We start from the raw sequence: 22773 nt of genomic DNA, 5'->3' as shown, positions 1-22773 counted from the left end.
AGGCCTGTGGTACTCCAGAATTAACCATAACAGGTAAAGATAAGGAGTTTTTGAAAAGGACCCTTTGAGACCTAGAACACAGGTAGCTAGACATCCATCTGAACAGATTGGGCGGAAACCCTAGAAAGTCGAGCTTTTGTGCAAGAAGAGAATGGTTTACAGAATCGAATGCCTTACTGAAGTCAGTGTAAATAACATCCGTCTGCAAGTTACATTGGAATCCTTTAATGACAAAGGAGGTGAGCTTTAAAACATTAGTGGTTGTTGATCGTCGCCTTATAAATCCGTACTGAGCTGGAGATATATGTAAGTGATTTGCAGAGATGTTGCAAGTGCGGTGTTTACATTTTCTCGAACATTTTAGAAATAGCGGATAACTTGGATATACCTCTATAGTTTTTAGCGTCAGACTTGATACCTTGCTTTTGGAGAGGAATTATAAAGTAATCCTTCCAGATGGAGGGAAAGCTAGAAGAATGGATGGATAGAGTGAATAGTTTAAGCAAAGGTTCGCACAGAGACTCGGCACAGTACTTGAGTACACAGCCGGGAACTCCGTCAGGGCCCGGTGAAAATACCGGCTTAACTAATTGAAGTTCATGAAGTAAACAAGCCTTCATTAAACAAAGGGCAGAAAATTCCATTCGACCTTGGTAAACTATATAGATACATATGGCCTGGGTAGCTTTCCTGGGAATAGGTGGTTTGAAAAAATTTTGCAAAGAGATCGGCGATTGCCTGATCATTGTTTGCCGACATATTCAAAAATGATAGCGAGGATGGATGTGCGGACGTTCTACGCTAACTGTTTACGAAGCTGTAGAACTGTTTAGGGTCCTGTGAAAAACGTATCCTGCATCGAAGGAGGTAGTTCCTATAGCACTGAGCATTAAGAACAGTGAAATTTGACCGAGCTATTAAGTAATTAGAAAGAGAAGAGGAAGAACCAACTTCTTGAGATTTTTAAATAGTCTTGATTTTAGGTTTTTTAGACTGGATAACTCTTTGGTGAACCAAGAAGGCTTCGCAGATCTAGTCGGACATGAGAGTGGGACACACGAGTCAAAAATTGTCAAGTACATTGTAAAAAATGTTTGTGCTTTCAATAACGTCAGTGCACGAGTACAGAGTGGACCAATCAAAATCCCTTATTAAGTTATTGAGCTTCGTAAACTCGGCTTTAGGAAAGCAACGGACGCGTTTAGAAAGTCTACCAGCACGATCCGATACAGTAGGTCCAATATCTACCGACACTTCGAAAGTAGGATGATAGCAGTCTTCAGGTATAGTGAGCGGAAGTGCTCGTGTTAACAACGCTACGGTCGGATCCGAGACAAAGCACAGATCAAGCAATCGACCCAAGGAGTTTTTTACATGTTTGATTTGTCACAGGGACAGGTCTAATAAGCCATTAATAAAATCATGTCGTGACATGGGCACAAGGTTATTAGACTCGTTAACCGAAGACCAAACAGTACCTGGCAGTTTGAAATCCCCAAGAACTATTAAATGGTCTTTATTAGATAGCGAGGAAGAAACAGTTTTTAGGGCGGACAAGTCCTGCTCGAATATTAATACTTCCGAAGTAGGTGGAATCTACGAGCAAGTGTCATAAATAGACTGGCCTGGAAGAATCAGTCTGACACAGAGGGATTCCAGGTCTTGTGAAACCTGGACTATGAAAAGTTCCGACGTGAAGTAAGAGTCTACTGCAATCAGAACCCCTCCTCCACGTCGAGACGAACGATCATTCCTATAAATTGTGTACCGATCTGCCAAAACTTCGGAACTAAGAATATCCGGCTTTAACCAGGTTTCGGTAAACACAATAACATGGGTGATGTGAAGCTATCCATAAAAAGAGTGCTCAGCTTACTACGTAAGCCGCGAGCATTTTGATAGGCTACAAAGAGGGAAATTAGTTTTTTGACTGCGAGGAATTGCAGCGGGAAGAGGTGGATGGATCAGAGGAGGAGTGATCAGAGGAGTAAGGAGCACTGGCCTCACTACTAGGAAGAGTTATGGGGGGCCTATTTTTATTCTTAGCCTTAAACTCTTTCACAAGCAAAAAAGCAGTTACATCATTAGATGTGAGGTCAGGGGCAAGCCGAAAGACAAAAACTTGCCGCTCTGGTGGGACTCCCACCAGAAGTTTTGGCACCACAGATCTGGTACCTGTGACGGCATTATCCGGTGGTCCGGGACATTAATTAACTGGTGGGATCGAAATAGATGGGATGGGCTTTGGAACGGACTCGACAGACACGGACGCTACAGAACTAACTGGCTGCATGTTCTCCGAGATGATCGATTCGGTAGCCGAAACTTGATCACCAGCAGCTGTCGTTGCCCTTGGAGTGGCGAACGAAATTAGCTGCTGCACTATCGGCGTGGGCGGAGACAGTTGATCAGCAGCGAGCGGTCGAGGGACAGGCACTTGCAGATCACGAGGAGTGACTTTTTTGCGCCTAGAAGACTCATTCAGACTCCATGGCTAGAAGCCGATCGTACTGCTTCTTAAAGCCCACGGTCAGCTCCTTAAAGCCCTTTCGCCCTAGCCCTAGACCGACATGCCTCGCAACTGTAATGCAGACCATTACGTTTTGAAATTGCGTCACCCACGAGGCCAGTGATCCCAACAAATTTTGCGTGCACTACGTTATCGCAGAGCCAGCATGGGATGTTTGGCTGGTCGTGGGTGATCTGCTTCTTGCAAGTCTTAGCGGAACACACAACCACGTATTCCATTATTTCTATTATTTGTATTAAATATATAAATAAAAAATAAATAAAAATTATTTTCTCAAAACAAATAGCATGGGACCAGTGTGCCAACAAGCGGGATCGAGAAACAGTTAAGCGGAGAGAGGACAGAAGAACAAGTGCAGCAACAGCTAAGCATAGAGCGTGCGCTACTGCACAGAAACTTTAGAGAGCGAGAGAGGAAGAACAGTTAACTCGAGCGAGAACTACGCAACTACAAGAGAGAGCGGCTAATAGTGAGGGCGTACTTACAAAAAGAAAAAGCACAAACACACGACTAAACGACGCACAAAACAAAGAGATTAACTTTATATTTTTACACAAATAACAGGCATGCACTCGCGTATCATGACAGGTTAAAGTTGTAAGGCATTCAGTATGCAAAGTTAGAAATTAATTTGGAAATGAACACCGGTCGTCTATCCAAAATAGAAAAGAAAGTACGGAGCGCAAAACAAAAACACGTCTGGTCAATTCGAAAGAGAACGAACGAACGCAAATTAATTTCTTCATTCTGGCTATTATAATGATCCAATCTGATCCCAATTCGGTGATCTGATAGTCTGATGGTCATTCCTTACCGAATTGCGTTGTTAGTTTTCTCGTATATTCAAAATTGTGGCTGTGTGAGATTTTCGACCTTTGCGTGGGCGGAAGGGGTTCGAGCTAATTTTGTGAATACACTTGTATCAGTGTGACATTACAGCAGTGTGGAGGCATAATTTTGTGGCTCCAGCTCTTATAGTCTCTGAGAACTAGCCGACTAACAAGACGCACGGACAGAAGGACAGACAGACACGGCTATATAGACTCGGCTATTGATGCTGATCAAGAATATATATGTATACTTTATGGGGTCGGAAACGTTTCCTTCTGTGCGTTAAATTCATCCACATTTCCCCACAAATACAATATATGTTATATATGTATATATGTTATCTTATTTACTCTTCGAGTACCGGGTATAAATATTCTAACTTACGCTAGTTGACATTTGTCATCGCTGATTTCTGATACTGCAGGGTACATATGTACATATGCGAATGCCTATGCAGTCGACCTTCACCGACTCGTCCGTGTTTCCGCAGACGACGGTAGGTGTTCACTTCTCGAGATAACCTACTGGGAAGAAGTGAGTGAATAATAGCAAGATAAATGTCATTCCTCGGATAAGCGACAGCATGCGCCGAACGGTCAAGGGCCGCACGGATGATTCCCCACCTTCAGCCTTTCGTGTGATTTGCTCGGGGCTAGATATCGCTTTTCTCCCTGACAAACAATGAGAGTGAGATTGTAGAATGAGCGAGTGGTTCCACCGGAACTCGTAAATAGTCGTACCAGAGCCATTTAGGAACGAGAAGGGACGTGTGAGACTCATCTTACGCGTCAAATTTTTTAACATTTTACATTTTTTCTTCATTTGTCATCTACATCTCACGCCAACACGCTTTTTCCGCTCGCCCCCCTCCCATAGAGCCGCACACTACAGATCCACGGGGTGCGTTTAGCAACTGCAACTAAATTTCTTCATTGTGGCTATAATAATGATCTAATCGGATCCCAATTTAGTGATCTGATAGATATGGTCATTCCCCACGCAATTTTACTTTTCTTGTATCTTCAAAATTGTAGCTGTGGGAGATTTTCGCCCTTTTGCGGGGGCGGGGCTCATTTTGAAATACACTTGTAACAGTGTGAGCATACAAAAGTCTGGTTGCAAAGTTTGGTGGCTGTAGCTTTTATGGTCTCTGAGATCCAGGCGCTCAACAAGACGGACGGGCAGACGGACAGACGGACGGACAGACAGACATGGCTCAATCGACTCGGCTATTGATGCTGATCAAGAATATATACATATACTTTATGGGGTCGGAAACGTTTCCTTCTTTGCGTTACATACATCGACTTTGTGCACAAAAACAATATACCCCATTTACTCTTCGAGTACCGGGTTTAAAAAAGCTGCTGGTTCAACCACTGCAGATTTATTTCTTCATTCTGGCTATAATAATGATTCACTTTAATACCGATTCGGTGGTCTGATAGATACGGTCATTTCCTACAGAATTGATTTACATTTATCTTATCGTCAAAATTATGGATGTCAGAGATTTTCGCCCTTTGTAGTGGCACACTTGTAACAGTGTGAGCATTAAGAATTCATGATGCTAAACTTGGTTGCCCTATCTCTTATGGTCTCTGAGTACTAGGCGCTCATAAAGACGGACATGTCAGACAGACATGGCTCAATCGACTCGGCTATTGATGCTAATCAAGAATATACACTTTATGGGGTCGGAAACATTTCCTTCTGTGCGTTACATACATCGACTTTGTGCACAAACACAATATACCCTATTTACTCTTCTAGTATCGGGTTTAAAAATACTGAATACCGGCAGTTGACTTTGCGCTCCAAATATTTTCCATTCGAGTATCAGCGAAACGGTGTGAATATGCATGGTGTTGAAGAATGTCGAGTGAAGACATGATTGCTGGCAAGTCGGCTGTTTTGCACGTGTACACATACATTAACACTTGCTCGTTTTTCTCCGTACTCGCATCAGGAAATGAAGATTTGGACACCTGATGTCCAAGTATGGCACTAAAATCTGCATAGACCCACCGCGTACTAATTGTTTAGGTTATATATAGCCAATATAACGAATCTTACACCAACAGATATTTTTCAACACATATGTACATACTTACATCCAGACAGCCAGCTAAATTTGATCGACGCATATGTACATATGTACATACTCTTGCTCTCACTGCATAAGACCATCTTAGTTTATCAAAGAAACTTTATCTTGCAGTTAGTGAGCTAATATGCTAGCTTTACAAAGTCGAACCCTACAGCTGGAATGTCTTGTGGCCCTTTGGCGCGAGCGGCCAATGCGCACAACAGCAGAGCAAATGATTGAATTCGTATCCTCGATGTGTTCCGATGATGCTATTCATTATGGGCTGGTCACAGATGAAACGTGAAGGGACGTGTGAGACGCTTCTTACGCGTCACAACTTTTATACCCGGCACTCAGTACTACATCTGCACCTTAGCGGTTATTTGTCAAATTTTACATTTTTTCTTCATCTGTCATCTACATCAACAACACTGCTCACGCCAACACGCTGCTTTAGCTCGCCACCCTCCCCTATAGACACACACTGCAGAGTCGCGGCAGAGGCAGAGGCGGAGCTGTGTCAGGGGCAGAGGCCATAAACAGCGCGAAGCAGAGTGTGAATGCTGCGGGACGGGGTGGGTTTGGCCACTGAAAATCAATTTCTTCATTGTGGCTATTATAAAGATCCAATCGGATCCCAATTTGGTGATCTGATAGATATGGTCATTTCCTACGGAATGGCGTTTTTAGTTTTCTGCTATCTGCAAATCTGCAAGATTTGGGAGGTTTTCGCCCTTTTGCGGAGGCGGAAGGGGGCGTGGCTCTTTTTAAATACACTTGTAACAGGGTGAGCACACAGAAGTATGGATGCAAAATTTGGTGGCTCTAGCTTTTATGGTTTCTGAGATCCAGGCGCTCAACAAGACGGACGGACAGACGGAAAGACAGACAGACAGACATAGACTCGGCTATTGATGCTGATCAAGAATATATATACTTTATGGGGTCGGAAACGTTTCCTTCTGTGCGTTCCATACATTCACTTTGTGCACAAATACAATATACCCTATTTACTCTTCGAGTACCGGGTATACAAAAAATATACTCGAATATATATGTAAGTTCCAGTACGAACAAGTTTTGCTGGCTTGAGAGTTTTGCCCAAAGTTACTGTCGTTGATCGTTGATGTTGCTCCAATTAAATAAGGGAGCGTAGTAGTTGACGTCCGACCTATAACAAGGCATCAGGCCGTGCTCGTCCAGCACCCGGCAACATTCCCAGCTCACCGCATCTCATGCACCCGTAACTGTTCGCAACTGTCCGCAACAGTCCGGGTTTCACACAGAGTAAATCTGCCTAAGTGAAAATGAATTGAAAATCGATTATGACCGTACAATGACGAAGCTAACTGCAATGGAATTACAATCAAAACAAACATATCGAGTCAACGATTCCGCATAATGGACAGCACATTTTTATGTGGGCCACACAAGCTGGCAGCTGGCAGTTCCATTCACAGTCCAATGGAACTGGCAGAGTCTCTGCATCCTTAACCATATCCACATCGCATCGCCGGCTCAACTGCTAAGAACTGCTGTTTAGGTCGTGTGGTCCAAACTTGTTCGACTAATTTGGCATGACGGATGGGTTCGGATCGGGGTGTTAGGAATTGTTTTTAAAAGTTGGCGAAAAACGCATTGAAAAGACGGGGACCCACTTGGGGAGACCCAGAGCGGACAGCACTGAATGTTGCATGCAGCTGGTTTTCTTTTGACTCCTCTTTTCATTCTTCAATTTGAATGGAAAAAGAAAACAGGGGTATGAGTATAAGCCTGCATACAGGTTAGGGCATTACGTAAAAGGAATTTTTCATTTACGCATATTTCAATGATGGAGCACATCCGTTCCGCCCAGGTAAGCGGCGTTTCTTTTGGACGTTGATATGCAATGACTGCACCATCAAGTGGCCCATACGACACCAAGCCGAAGCCTGTTACGCGCGAAACCCAGCAGAAACGATGCCCGAGGGGCGCTGCCGCATGACGCGCGGCCCGATTAACCGAACCGGTCGCGAACATGCAGGAAAAATAGATGATGGGCCAATATTCGAGGAAAATTAGACCTAAACACAACTAAAAGGGCGCAGCTAGCAAAATTACCTAAATCAGAAACAAAACAAAAACTAAATAAAACTAACTACGGGAGAGGTTGGTTAGTATACGTGATTTAAGAAAAGAAAGGGAGTTAGTGGAGGACATAATATAATACAGGGAACTATAATCCGAGCATAAGATCCTAAAGGGTTCATGTAAGGTATAATTCGATCTACACATTGGAAGGAACAAAGGAATATAGTTTCTAGTGGGTCTAATGGAAATCGTAAAGTTTATGCGGCTCAACAAGTCAGGGCTGTCTACATCCCCCTTGATCAAGTTATGCATAAAAATTACACCAAGCATTTTTATACGACTAACTAAGGATGGAAGGTTTATTAGAAGGAGTCTACTACGGTAGGATGGCAGTCTCACGGTTGCACCCCAGTTGAGGCCACGTTGGGCAAATAATACAAAGTTTTTCTGTACTGATTCAATACGGTCTTGATGTATGTTGTACTGAGGGCACCATACACATGAGCCGTATTCTAAAATCGGACGAACAAGCGAGATATAGAGAGTCTTCGTTATATAGGGGTCATCAAATTCCTTTGACCACCTCTTTATAAACCCAAGCACACCCTTGGCTTTATTTACCATGGTAGAAATGTGTTCAGAAAACTTTAACTTGGGGTCTAGTTGAACACCAAGATCATCAACTAATGTAATTCTCTCAAGAGAACTACCGCAGAGGGTGTAAGGAGCCAGTAAGGGGCTGGAGCGATGAAAAGTCATTACTTTGCACTTCGAGGCATTAAGGTGTAACATATTTGCATAACACCATGACTGAAAGCTATTGAGATCAGATTGCAGGCGAGAGTGAAATGAAATGTACTTAAACTGGACACAGAGCTTAACATACATAACTACTCGAGAGTTTGTTAATACAGAAGGTAGGTCATTAATAAAGAGTGTGAAGAGCAGGGGACCTTGAGGAGGAGTGGATCCAAGCGGAATCACAACGGGCCGAAGCCGGCCTAAGGTGTCGGGATTGTGACTATCTCGAAACCGCCTCAACATAACCTAGGGGCCTAGATGGCTACCCTATGGTACTCCAGAAGTAACCACAATCGGTAAAGATAAGTAGTTTTTGAAGAGAACTCTTTAAGACCTAGAACACAGGTAGCTAGAAATCCACCTCAAAAGGTTAGGCGGAAACCCTAGAGGTCAAGCTTTTGTGCAAGAAGAGAATGGTTTACAGAATCAAATGTCTTACTGAAGTCAGTGTAAATAACATCCGTCTGCAAGTCCCCACAAATACAATATACCCGTTGAATACCGCGTTTAAAAATTCCGCCAAAGAAGATAAAAAGATTATTATCAATATTACCATGTCTTTCAGAAAAAGTTAGTTTGGTTCGAAGCGTATAAATCCTGTCTGTAAGTGTTATTTGTAGGGTGGAAACTCCACGGCAGCCCATACAGAGTTCAATTACAGGCTATTTGTTATACAGAACGGCTTTCACTGTCTGCTCCATTATTAACGACGTTACGACTTTATCTTGTTTATGTGGTCTGTTGTTCGGCCTCTTCGGGGGATGGCGTCGTTATTCATGGTTTGACAGTTACTGGCGAAAGATATTTCTGTTGGTGCAGCTATTGTTTAATGAGAAATAAATCGATTTTGTTATTGATCCATTTGTTGAATTTTCCACCACGCACGCCTTCAAACGCGTGAAAAAGTTTTTCATTTAATTCAACATTTTTTAATTTCATAATCCAGAACAAATTTGTGTAATATTTATTGTGGAAATTAAGAAAAATCAGGAAAATAAAGACTAAGTACTGACAATTTTTATACCCGGTACTCGAAGAGTAAATAGGGTATGTTGTATGTAACAATATAGGAAAAAGTGGATGTACGTACATACATATGTAAAGCACAGAAGGAAACGTTTTCGACAGCATAAAGTACATTTTCTTGATTAGCATCAAAAGCGGAGCCCCTGTGTGTCCGTCCGCCTGTACTTTTCTTTGGCTACTTCTTAGTCCCTGAGAAAGCTAGAGAAACCATATTGTGCATCCAGACTGCATTGATATCACACTGACATAGTGATTATTATTATAGCCAGAATGTAGAAACTAATTTGCAGTGGCTACCCCACCGCCTCCAGAAAACTCTCTCACTCTCTCGAACCCTCTGACTCGTGCATTATGCGGCTCTGTGGGAGAGGGATGAGCAAATAGGGCGTGTTGGTGTTATGTAGATGTAGATCACTGATGTACAAAAATGTGCGATGGGCGGTGCGAAATTTTGAACTACACTTTTTCAGTGTGATATCAGAGCAGTCTGACTGCAGTCGACTCGTTTATTGATGCTGATCAAAAATATATATATGTACTTCATGGGGTCGGAAACGTTTCCTTCTGTGCGTTACAAAACATCCGTTATTTCCACAAACACAATATACCCTATTTACTCTTCGAGTACCGGGTATAACAATATGGTACAAGTACACTTACTGAGTACCGGGTATAAAAGTTGTGACGCGTAACAAACGTCTCACACGTCCCTTCTCGTTTTTTCTATTGCAGAACTTTTTTATAGAATTTTTAAAATCTGGGCGAAAACCTCCCAAATCTACAATTTTGAAAAAGAAAACTAAAAACGCCACTCCGTAGGGAATGACCATATCTATCAGATCACCAAATTGGGATACGATTGGATCATTATTATAGCCACAATGAAGAAATTAATTTGCAGAGGCCAAACCCACCCCGTCCCGCAGCTTATATTTGTAATTTTACACATTCTCTCATTCACACTCTGCTTTGCGCAGTTTGGCCTCTGCCCCGACACGTCTCTGCCGCTGCCTCTGCCGCGACTCTGCCCTGACTCTGCAAAGTGTGTCTCTAGGGGAGGGTGGCGAGCTAAAGGAGCGTGTTGGCGTGAGTAGTGTTGTTGATGTAGATGACAGATGAAGAAAAAATGTAAAATTTGACAAATAACCGCTAAGTTGCAGATGTAGTACTGATGCCGGGTATAAAAGTTGTGACGCGTAAGAAGCGTCTCACACGTCCCTTCTCGTTTTTTTATGAATAGCTGCATGTATAAGGCGTCGTTTAAGGTATGTCTCGTCAAAGTCTATGGAGAGTCTATGAAATTGTTAACATTTTTTAATTTCAAGCTTAATATTTTTGAAACGGTAAGCTACAGCCCCAACGTGATTGGGTATACATTATTGATGTATTTATTCAGCTTTATAGAATTTCTAATTTCAGAAAAAGTAGGTTTAGTTCAAACCGGGAAAAAATAATACTTTTCTTTCAGCCAGAGTTCTTCCGCCATTTGTTAATGAGTCATTTTAAGCGACCTTTGAGCACAGAGTCCCCCGCCCATCCCTTTCGAATTCCGTATTAATCGAAGAACTTTTTTGCGTGTTTTTTTCAGGAGAAAACTGCTAGACGCTAGAACAACAACCATTACACATTAACACAATTTTTGAAAAGTATTAAAAGGGAAATAACGACTAACAGGAGTGGGAGGGTGGCCTTAAAATAAAAAGTACGCGACACGCTGACACTCATAGCGAGGAGAAGCGAATAAATAAGAATTAGAACACTGTGGAATTAAAGTGCGATTATCGAGGTCAGCTCAAGTCGTCAGCAATAATGACAGTCAGACAACGGCATCACCCAGGACTGAGAAGGCGGAGTCAGCAATCGGTGACATGCGGTAGGATATGCGCTGGAGTAATGACGCTGTTCCTGGTGCTGCTGTCTCTAGCGCACGAGGCAGTGGGACACATGGACTGGATGCAGAGCTGCAGCAATTGCCACTGCCACTGGAATTCGGGTAAGAAAAGCGCTGATTGTAAAAATAAGTCGCTGGCCAAAATACCGCAGGACATGAGCAACGAAATGCAGGTAGTGGACTTCGCCCACAACCAAATTCCAGAGCTGCGTCGCGAAGACTTCCTGCTGGCGGGGCTGCCGAATCTCCACAAGGTGTACCTGCGCAATTGCACCATTCAGGAGGTGCATCGTGAGGCGTTCAAGGGTCTACACATTCTGATCGAGCTAGACATTTCGAGCAACCGCATTCGGGAGCTGCATCCTGGTACCTTTGCCGGACTTGAGAAATTGCGAAACGTGATCATCAACAACAACGAGATCGAGGTCATGCGAAATCACTTGTTCGTCAACCTTAGTTACCTGTCCCGGATCGAGTTTCGTAACAACCGCCTTAAGCAGGTGCAGCTTAACGTTTTCGTGGGTTCCCTGCCAATCAGCGCCATCTCGCTGGAGCAAAACCAGCTAACACATCTGCACATGGAGACTTTCAAGGACCTGCAAAAGCTCATGCACCTATCACTGCAGGGCAACGTGTGGAACTGCAGTTGCGAGCTGCAGGCTTTTCGCGACTTTGCCATCTCTAAGCGCCTCTACACCCCCCCAACCAACTGCCAGGAGCCGCCTCAGCTGCGCGGAAAACTGTGGAGCGAGGTGCCCTCAGAAAACTTCGCCTGCAGGCCTCGCATCCTCGGCACGATTCGCTCCTTCTTCGAAGCCAATCAGGACAACATCACTCTGCCCTGTCGAATAATGGGCTCCCCGCACCCAAACATCACCTGGATATATAACAAGCGACCCCTCAACCTCAATGATCCCCGAATCCAAGTGCTGAACTCACTGGAACAGCTACCCCTCCAGCAGATATCGCAGGTTATGACTTCCGAGCTGCGCATCTACGGCGTGCGTGCATCCGATAAAGGCTCCTATATCTGTGTTGCTGATAATAAAGGTGGAAAGGCGGAGGCCGAGTTCCAGCTTCTGGTTGATGGCGACTATGTTGGAGCGGCTTCCGCTTCTGATGGATTTGGCGGTCTAGGCATGAACGGCGCTATTGGCGCCTCAACCAGCGATCCTCAGACCAATGTTTTTCTGATAATCTGCCTGATCACAACAACTCTGCTCTTGCTGCTAATCATTGTTGTGCTGACTCTGTTTTGGTACTGTCGACGTGTTAAAACCTACCAAAAGGACACCACCATGATAAGTGTGGATGGCCTGATATCATCGAAGCTGGACAAGACCCACAACGGCTCTATGCTAGAAGGCTCCGTTATTATGGAAATGCAAAAGAGCCTACTCAACGAGGTAAATCCCGTGGAGAAGCCACCCAGGCGAACTGACGTCGAGAACGTTGACGGCGGCGACGATGGACACGAGATCAAGAAGACTCTTCTCGACGAAACAGTTTATGGTGAGTACAACCACTATTTTGTGACAGAGTTTTACAATTGTATGTTTCATATTGCTATCGCATTGTGAATTTGCGTTATTGTAAAATTATAGAAGCAACTAACAACACTACTTGAAATAATCGAACTTTTTTTCTCAAGGAACCAAACCGACTTTTTATACCCGGTACTCGAACAGTAAATAGGGTATATTGTATTTGTGGGGAAAAACGGTTGTATGTAACGCACAGAAGGAAACGTTTCCATGGAGTATATACATATATTCTTGATCAGCATCAATCGCAAAATGGCAATTTTGAAGATAAAAGAAAACTAAAAACGCCATTCCGTAGGGAATGACCATATCTATCAGATCACCGATCCGATTGGAGCATTATTATAGCCAAAATGAAGAAATTAATTTGCAGTGGCTAAACCCACCCCGTCCAGCAGCTTTTGTTGTTTTTTGCACATTCTCTCATTCACACTCTGCTTCGCGCAGTGTGTGGCGTCTGCCCCTGCCGTTCCTCCGCCTCTGCCTCAGCCGTGGCTAAACCCACCCCGTCCCGCAGCTTATATTTGTTTTTTTTTCACATTTTCTCAATCACACTCTGCTTCTGCTGTGTGCGGCCACAGCCTCTGCCGCGAGTCTGCAGTGTGTGGGTCTAGGGAAGGGGAGCGAGATAAAGGAGCGTGTTGGTGTGAAAAGTGTTGTAGATGTAGATGACAGATGAAGAAAAAATGTAAAACACCGCTAAGGTGCAGATGTAGTACTGAGTGCCGGGTATTAAAGTTGTGACGCGTAAGAAGCGTCTCACACGTCCCTTCTCGTTCGGATAGATATCGGGCATACAAATTTTTTAATAAATTATGGTTTATTTCTATGGCAAACATTTTTTTTTTAATAACTTTTTAAAGTCTTTGTTTAAGCTTTTTTAGAGGTAGCGGGATATTTTCTCACATAACTTAAGTGTCTTAGATCTGGTTGCAAACTACTTTCCTTATCTGAAAAGCTGATTGATGCAGCTAAAAAATTTACCCAAACACTTTGTAGTTTTAGCCTACCATCCGGGAAATATTCAGCTTTGAAATGCAAAAATTTTGTTGCCCTACCGAACTAGTTCGGAGGGCTGCAACGTCGCATCAGTAGACGAAACAAACGAAGTAACACGAAAGAAAAGCGTAGCAGATATTGTAACATCATGATGTAACACAACCCTTTTTATACCCAGTACCCGAAACGTAAAAGGGTATATTGTATTTGTTGGGAAAAGGTGATGTATGTAACGCAGAGAAGGAAGCGTCTCACACGTCCCTTCTGGTTATTAGTTTTCTTTTATGATCTCTGACATTCCATTAATAAAATACAGAAGTCGGAACTTTTTGTTTGTTCAAAAGTTCAAAGAAAAAAAATTGTTTCTACATCCGATATCTGCATCTACATCACTTCTGCCGCTAACACGCCATTTTATTCGACCCCTCCCTCAGATCCACACTCTACACGATGCAGGGGCGAAATTTTGAAATACTTACACTTTTAACAGTGTGAAATCACAGAAATCTCGATGCAATCTCGATTTGGTTGCTGTAGCCATAATAGTCTCTGATATCCAGGAGCTCATCAAGACAGACGGACATTTCGCTCATTGCTCCAACCACAAATACAATATAACCTATTTACTCTTCCAGTAACAAGTACAAAAATGACGAGAACGGACGTGTGAGACGCCGGTACTCAGTAGAACATCTGTGCCTTTTTTTTGAGCCGTGTTTCTACTTTATTTAAGATCTGTCTTTTTTGCAGACAATTATTAAATTTCCTCTCTTTTGGGTACTTGGCAAATTTCTTTCAGTTAGCTTTATCGATTGTTGAGTCTGAAAATCATAAGCGGGCTGCTGGATATGATGTTATGTAATTATCATTACTAGCATTTGAACCACTGACGTTTGTTCGGTTCGGTTGTGGCAGCCAGATGAGAGTTTCACGCTCAGCATCATGGCTTGTGCCATGTGTGAGACGCTTCTTACGCGTCACAACTTTTATAGCCGGCACTCAGTACTACATCTGCACCTTAGTGGTGTTTTGTCAAATTTTTAATTTTTTCTTCATCTGTCATCTACATCAACAGGCGAGCTAAACACTGCAGAGTCATGGCAGTGGCAGAGACGAGCCAGAGGCTTCGGCAACACACTGCGCGAAGCAGAGTGTGAATGAGAGAATGTGAAAAAACAAATATAAGCTGCGGGACGGGGTGGGTTTAGCCACTGAAAATTAATTTCTTCATTCTGTCTATAATAATGGTCCAATCCCAATTTGGTGATCTGATAGATATGGTCCTTCCCTAAGGAATGGCGTTTTTAGTTTTTTTTTTCTTCAAAATTATAGCTTTGGGAGGTTTTTGCCCTTTTTCGGGGGCCGGGGCTCATTTTAGAAATACACTTGTAACAGTGTGAGCATACAGAAGTCTGGATGAAAAATTTGGTGGCTCTAGCTTTTATAGTCTCTGAGATCCAGGAGCTCATAAGGACGGACGGACGGACGGACAGACAGACATGGCTCAATCGACTCGACTATTGATGCTGATCAAGAAACGGAAACGTTTCCTTCTGTGCGTTACATACAACCGTTATTCCCCACAAATACAATATACCCTATTTACTCTTCGAGTACCGGGTATAAAAAGTATTTTATTTAACTTAACTCTTTTGTAATTGGTTAAAAAAGCCTAAACAAGTTCTGTACTATTCAAACAAAAAAAAGTAGCTGTAGTTTTAGGAAAAAAAGGAAGAAATTCGCGTTGATCATAAGATATTAAAATAATTAACAAAATCTGCTGAAGCAAAATATAACATATTATATATTCTTCTAGTATCAAATCATTTGCAGGAAGATGAGACGCATTCGGTGGCATTGTCGGACAAGACGGCCACTCCCCGCTCCAGGCACACCTACGTGGACGACGCCTATGGCAACAGTCTGCCTCCGGATCTGCTATCTTTCCCGGCACGCGTTCCCCCCACCTCCCCTCCACCTTCCATGCAGTCATCCCAGTCCAACATACCGGATCAAGTCTTTTACGGAATACGTTCGCCGCCACTAGCTAGCCCCGTATACGCACACATGACGCCCCACGGCATCTACGGAACTACTACAATATCGGCGGCCACAAACAACGGCTTTATGACGCTGCAGCATCCCAAGGCACGAAACCTGGCGCTAATTGCTTCGGCCAACAACTCGCGGCAGCACCAACAAATGGCTGCCGCTCTGCACCACCAGCAGGCCGCTGCGTCCCCGTTCCTTCCAGCCCCTGTGGTATACTCGCCGACCACGGCCGTGGTAATGAAACAGGGATACATGACCATTCCGCGAAAGCCACGTGCTCCCAGTTGGGCTCCCAGCACGTCGGGAGCATCAACATACCCTGGAACACAGCTTAGCGACTTTCAGTCGCCTACTTCGCCCGACCCGAGTGAGACGGAAACAGAGACCCCCGCGGAGCTGCAAGCCGAGCCCGTCTATGACAACCTAGGGCTACGCACCACTGCCGGGGGGAACTCAACGCTGAATCTGCACCAGGCTCTTGGAGCCCAGGGAGCACAGCAGTTGTACTCGATGCGCGATCGTCCCCTTCCCGCCACTCCCAGCCTTACGTCAGTGGCGTCTGCGGCAAATGGGACCAAGATCTACGAACCCATCCACGAGCTGATCCAGCAACAGCAGCAACACATGCAACGGCAGTATCAACAACCACACATGTATCCCTCAGAAACAGAGTCTCTATCCGGAGTAAAAAACCATGGGATTGCTATACTTCCGGGTGCCAGTATTAGTGGAGCTGGCCTGGGTCACTCCACCTGTTTTTCTTCCTCAATGGTGACATCAGGGTCCCCCACTCACTCCAGCGTCGCCAACTCCGCTTCACCGAAGATTGCAAAGATACCACCAAGGCCCCCACCGAAGCCCAAGAAGAAGATGTCCGTGACGGCGACGCGCAGTGGGCAGGGCAGTACAAGTCAGCTGTTTGACGACGAGGACGAGGATGGCACCGAGGTTTAGCTTGACGATAAACTCGACAGCAGCCAACTGGAGCCTAAACAAAAAAGAAATCAGAATACGCTGATTTGCCAGATCCTGCCAGCCCAAACACCTGGTGACCATTTTCACTTGGTTGTTCCGAAATAATCGCTATTCGCGTGACGTGCGTGCCAAACGACTGATGTAGAATTAAGTAATTAAACCGATAAGCATACGACACGCACGACCATTCAAAATCAAACAGGTACTGCAGCTCAGAAACAGATACAGATGCAGACAATACAAATGAAGCATAAACCCAACCAAGAAAATTTATTTTGTAAATTTAAAGAATTCTGATGGAAACCAAGTACGCATTAATATGTATTATGTGTTGTCTCGAGCTGCGGCAGATCGAAATATTTTAGCATTATGTAATCCCAAATACAACCCAATTTAAGAAAAGTACACTCTTTTTTTTGAGTAGTCTAGTTTTTTTGATGCAAAAATTATCAAAAATTAATTCCACACACACAGAAAAAGCAAAATTTGAAAGAGGAAAACTTTACTCAAAGCCATTTAATTTCATTTATTTTAAATTAAAAAAAAAAAACAAAAAGTTCACAGAATTGTATAAAAGTAATGCCTACAGTTAAAAATTAAATAATAACTATTTATATATATAAATACACCTAACACTTACACGCTGTATGTATGTATATCCAAACAATTTTTTAATATATTCCCGTTCTGAAACGTGGGCTATACCATAAAGTAGTATGTATGTATGTATGTTAAGCGCATTATGTTTTATTGTAAGGTTTGCACTAGCAAATTTTACAAAACATAAATATTTTAACTAGCCATTCAATTACAAATATTGAAATGAGTTACATGTATTTACATAGATACATATGTACATGCATATGTACATATGTATGTATATACATATGTATATACATATGTATGAACGAATTTCTAGGCAGAATACTTATACCAATAGCCCCCCAAATGTTACGAAACAAGTTCGCAAAAAGCATACAACCACTAACCAAACAACACATAGAGTGGTCAGAGTGACCTAAAACTGGCTGCCTAATCAGTATAGTGGATCGGCTCCCATTGGCTTCGGCTCTTGGTGAGAGAGCCTTCGGCTGAGAGAATTTGGCGTTGGCTCTCTTGAACATTGAACCCAAAGCGATTCTCGCAAAAACAAAGTTTTGTTTCCTCTTCAAGTCTGCTTCGCAATTTCATGTGTGCGGTGACACATACATATGTACATACATACATGATGGCAATGCGTGTATCCATTCTCGACTTCAATTTTTAGCGTTTGAGACGTCTGGCATTTTTCTGTTTTTCTGAGATCACATACCCTTTTTTTCAAACTTGCGACTTTATGAAGCAGCTTGCCCCAAATAAAAATAAATTGATTTTGTGTATCCCCTCTATGCTCATATGTATATTTCTTAAGTACATTTAGGACGTAAGGGATAAACGGTTATAAACATCTAAATATGTATACATATAACAACAATTGACTTGGCGTTGCAAATATTTTCCATTAGAGTATTCAGCGTACACTGTGTGAATAAACATAGATAGACACACACGAGACTGCGAAAGCGACTTGAAAAGATAAACAAATAAATTCTTTTTCGGCACAGCTGCCATGACTCCACTTATAACTCTGTTTATTCACACAGTGTACGCTGAATACTCTAATGGAAAATATTTGCAACGCCAAGTCAATTGTTGTTATATGTATACATTTTTAGATGTTTATAACCGTTTATCCCTTTCGTCCTAAATGTACTTAAGAAATATATGAGCATAGAGGGGATACACAAAATCAATTTATTTTTAATTGGGGCAAGCTGCTTCATAAAGTCGCAAGTTTGAAAGAAAGGGTATGTGATCTCAGAACAACAGAAAAATGCCAAACGTCTCGTCAAACGCTAAAAATTGAAGTCGAGAATGGATACACGCATTGCCATCATGTATGTATGTACATATGTATTTATGTGTCACCGCACACATGAAATTGCGCTAAAAATTGAAGTCGAGAATGGATACACGCATTGCCATCATGTATGTATGTACATATGTATGTGTCACCGCACACATGAAATTGCGAAGCAGACTTGAAGAGGAAACAAAACTTTGTTTTTGCGAGAGTCGCTTTGGGTTCAATGTTCAAGAGAGCCAACGCCAAATTCTCTCAGCCGAAGGCTCTCTCACCAAGAGCCGAAGCCAATGGGAGCCGATCCACTATACTGATTAGGCAGCCAGTTTTAGGTCACTCTGACCACTCTATGTGTTGTTTGCTTAGTGATACAACCAAACATGATCGAATACGTACATAAATTTGTAAATATGTACGTACGCATTTAATAGAGACGAAGTACTCGTAAGTAAGCAACAAACAAGAACAAATAGTAGAATAACTTTAAAAATGTAGTCAAATAGGGTTAAAAGGTCTTTGAATTGCAAATCACTGCAAAAAAAAGTAAGAATCAGCTATGTACCTTTCAAGCCTACAAGTTGTTAGAAGCTTTTAATAACCGACAACTAATTTCAAAATTGCAGTTCCTAAGAGCGCCGCCTTAGTTATTTTTTTAATTCAGTCTTCACATGTCCTGCTCTTGTGAAAGCCTTTGGTTGTGGCATCGGTTATGGTCAACAGCATTTTGAATTAGCTTAATACCCGCTTCCCATGTCTACCTTTTTCTATACCCGGTACTCGAAGAGTAAATAGGGTATATTGTATTTGAGGGGAATAACGGTTGTATGTAACGCACAGAAGGAAACGTTTCCGACCCCATGGAGTATATACATATATTCTTAATCAGCATCAATAGCCGAGTCGATTGAGCCATGTCTGTATGTCCGTCCGTCTGTCTGTCCGTTCGTCTGAACGTCCATCTGTCCGTCCTTATGAGTGCCTGGTACTCAGACACCATAAGGGCGAAAATCTCCCACAGCCACAATTTTGAAGATAAAAGAAAACTAAAAACGCCATTCTGTAGGGAATAACCATATCTATCAGATCACTGAATTCCGATCCGATTTTTTGCACATTCTCACATTCACAATCTGCTTCGTGTAGTGTGTGGCTCTAGGGGAGGGGGCAAGCTAACAGAGCGTGTTGGCGTGAGATGTGATTTAGATGACAGATGAAGAAAAATTTTAAAAATCCATAGAATTTGATCAGCATTACAACAAAAGCTGCTGGACAGGGTGGGTTTAGCCACTGGAAATTAATTTCTTCATTCTGGATATAATAATAATCCAATCTGATCCCAACTCGGTGATCTAAAAGAAATGGTTATTCCCTACGGAATGGCGTTTTTATCTTTGGTTTTCTTTTGTCTTCAGACATGGCTCTATCGACTCGGCTATTGATGCTGACCAAGAATACATATACTTTATGGAGTCGGAAACGTTTCCTTCTGTGCGTTACACTTACTCTTCGAGTACCGGGTATAAAAAAAACCGCTACCTCTGGAAAAATCTCAAAAAAATACCAGACATTAAAAATTCTTTAAAAAAAAGTTCTGCCATATAGGAAAACCAATTTCTTTAAAAAATTTTATTGCCCGAAATGTATCAGAAAAGTCGCTTTGGTTCCTTGAGAAAAAAAAAGTTCGGGTTTGTCGAGTAGACAACAAAAGAAAGTGATAAGATATACATATGTACATACATACATACATATGTACATACAAGAAATCAGCCCATACTTGCCCCTTGAACGATTGTTTTGTGATGGACATAAACATCGAGAAAGAAGAATCAGCACAGGCTGAAACCCCACCCCAAAATCAATTAAATAAGCAAAAGTGTTAAATATTAAGTAATTATAATTAATCATTTTCGTGCTTCTTTCCTGTTTGCAGAGATGTTAACATTAGAATTGCTTGTATTTATGTATAGGATATATTAAAATATTCGAAAGAAGTATCTCTACACGCGTAAATACTTAGCAGGCATAATTTGCAAGCACTAATAAATGCATCAAGCAGACACATTTTTATCAAATTAGCACAAATCCAAACCATTATAATTTATAAATATGTTTCTTATAATTTTTGCATTGTTTTGCTAACATTTAAAATAATATTATTAAATATGAATAAAAAGGACTTAAATAAAACTAGTTTTGTTTTTAGATTTAAATACTAACTTAGAATGGCGGAATACTATGCTCAAAATTGTAGCTTTGGGTGGTTTTCGTCCTTTTGCGGGGGCGGGGCTCATTATACCCGGTACTCGAAGAGTAAATAGGGTATATTGTATTTGTGTGAAAAAGTGGATGTATGTAACACACAGCAGAAAACGTTTCCGACCCCATAAAGTATATATATTCTTGATCGGCATCAATAGCCGAGTCGATTGAGCCAAGTCCGTTTGTCCGTCCGTCTTGTTGAGCGCCTGGATCTCAGAGACTATAAAAGCTAGAGTCACCAAATTTTGCATCCAGACTTCTGTGTGCTCACACTGTTACAAGTGTATTTCAAAAATTAGCCCCGCCCCCTTCCGCCCACGCAAAAAGGCGGAAACCTCCCAAATCTACAATGTTTAAGATAAAAGAAAACTAACGAGAAGGGACGTGTGAGACGCTTCTTACGCGTCACAACTTTTATACCCGGCACTCAGTACTACATCTGCACTTTAGCGGTTATTTGTCAAATTTTACATTTTTTCTTCATCTGTCATCTACATCAACAACACTGCTCACGCCAACACGCTCCTTTAGCTCGCCACCCTCCCCTATAGACACACACTGCAGAGTCGCGGCAGAGGCAGCGGCAGAGATGTGTCAGGGGCAGAGGCCATAAACAGCGCGAAGCAGAGTGTGAATGCTGCGGGGACGGGGTGGGTTTGGCCACTGATATGCAATGACTGCACCATCAAGTGGCCCATGCGACACCAAGCCAAAGCCTGTTATGCGCGGAACCCAGCAGAACGCGATTAACCGAACCGGTCGCGAGCATGCAGGAAAGATAGATGTTAGGCTAATATTCGAAGAAAATTAGAACTAAACACAACTAAACTAGAGCAACTATAGCTAAGCAAGCAAAATTATCAAAGTCAGAAACAAGACAAAGCTAAAATGAAACTAACTACGGGAAAGGAAGGCTAGTATAAGAGATTTAAGAAGAGGAAGGGAGTTAGTCGAGGATATAATGTGATAGAGGGAACTATAATCCGAGCATAAAACCCTGATGGGTTAGTGTATGGCATAATTCGATCTACACATTGGAAGGAACAAAGGAATATAGTTTCTAGTGGGTCTAATGGAAATCGTAAAGTTTATGCGGCTCAACAAGTCAGGGCTGTCTACATCCCCCTTGATCAAGTTATGCATAAAAATTACACCAAGCATTTTTATACGACTAACTAAGGATGGAAGGTTTATTAGAAGGAGTCTACTACGGTAAGATGGCAGTCTCACAGTTGCATCCCAGTTGAGGCCACGCAGGGAAAAAGTTTTTCTGCACTGATTCAATGTTGTACTGAGGGCACCATACACATAAGCCGTATTCTAAAATCGGACGAACAAGCGAGATATAGAGAGTCTTCGTTATATAGGGGTCATCAAATTCCTTTGACCACCTCTTTATAAACCCAAGCACACCCATGGCTTTATTTACCATGGTAGAAATGTGTTCAGAAAACTTTAACTTGGGGTCTAGTTGAACACCAAGATCATCAACTAATGTAATTCTCTCAAGAGAACTACCGCAGAGGGTGTAAGGAGCCAGTAAGGGGCTGGAGCGATGAAAAGTCATTACTTTGCACTTCGAGGCATTAAGGTGTTACATATTTGCACAACACCATGACTGAAAGCTATTGAGATCAGATTGCAAGCGAGAGTGAAATGAAATGTCCTTATACTGGACACAGAGCTTAACATCATCCGCATACATAAGTACTCGAGAATTTGTTAATACAGAAGGCAGGTCATTAATAAAGAATGTGAAAAGTAAGAGGCCTAAATGTTAACAAACAGGTTAAGATAAGGAGT

General features: G+C 42.4%; 1 protein-coding gene across 1 annotated transcript in view; it reads left to right on the top strand.

The window, feature by feature from the left end:
• Positions 1–17176, top strand: part of LOC117894309 — a 110816-nt gene extending 93640 nt beyond the window's left edge. Inside the window, exons 3-4 of the mRNA XM_034801318.1 lie at positions 10936–12750; positions 15598–17176. Of these exons, the coding sequence (XP_034657209.1) occupies positions 11157–12750; positions 15598–16787 (2784 nt within the window). The 5' untranslated portion in view covers positions 10936–11156 and the 3' untranslated portion in view covers positions 16788–17176. The remainder of the gene's footprint in view (positions 1–10935; positions 12751–15597) is intronic.
• Positions 17177–22773: the final 5597 nt, after the last annotated feature.

The sequence above is a fragment of the Drosophila subobscura genome, chromosome A, assembly GCF_008121235.1.
Source record: "Drosophila subobscura isolate 14011-0131.10 chromosome A, UCBerk_Dsub_1.0, whole genome shotgun sequence".
In the NCBI taxonomy this organism is placed as follows: Eukaryota; Metazoa; Arthropoda; class Insecta; order Diptera; family Drosophilidae; genus Drosophila; species Drosophila subobscura.
This window is presented reverse-complemented; position numbering and strand designations above follow the sequence as displayed.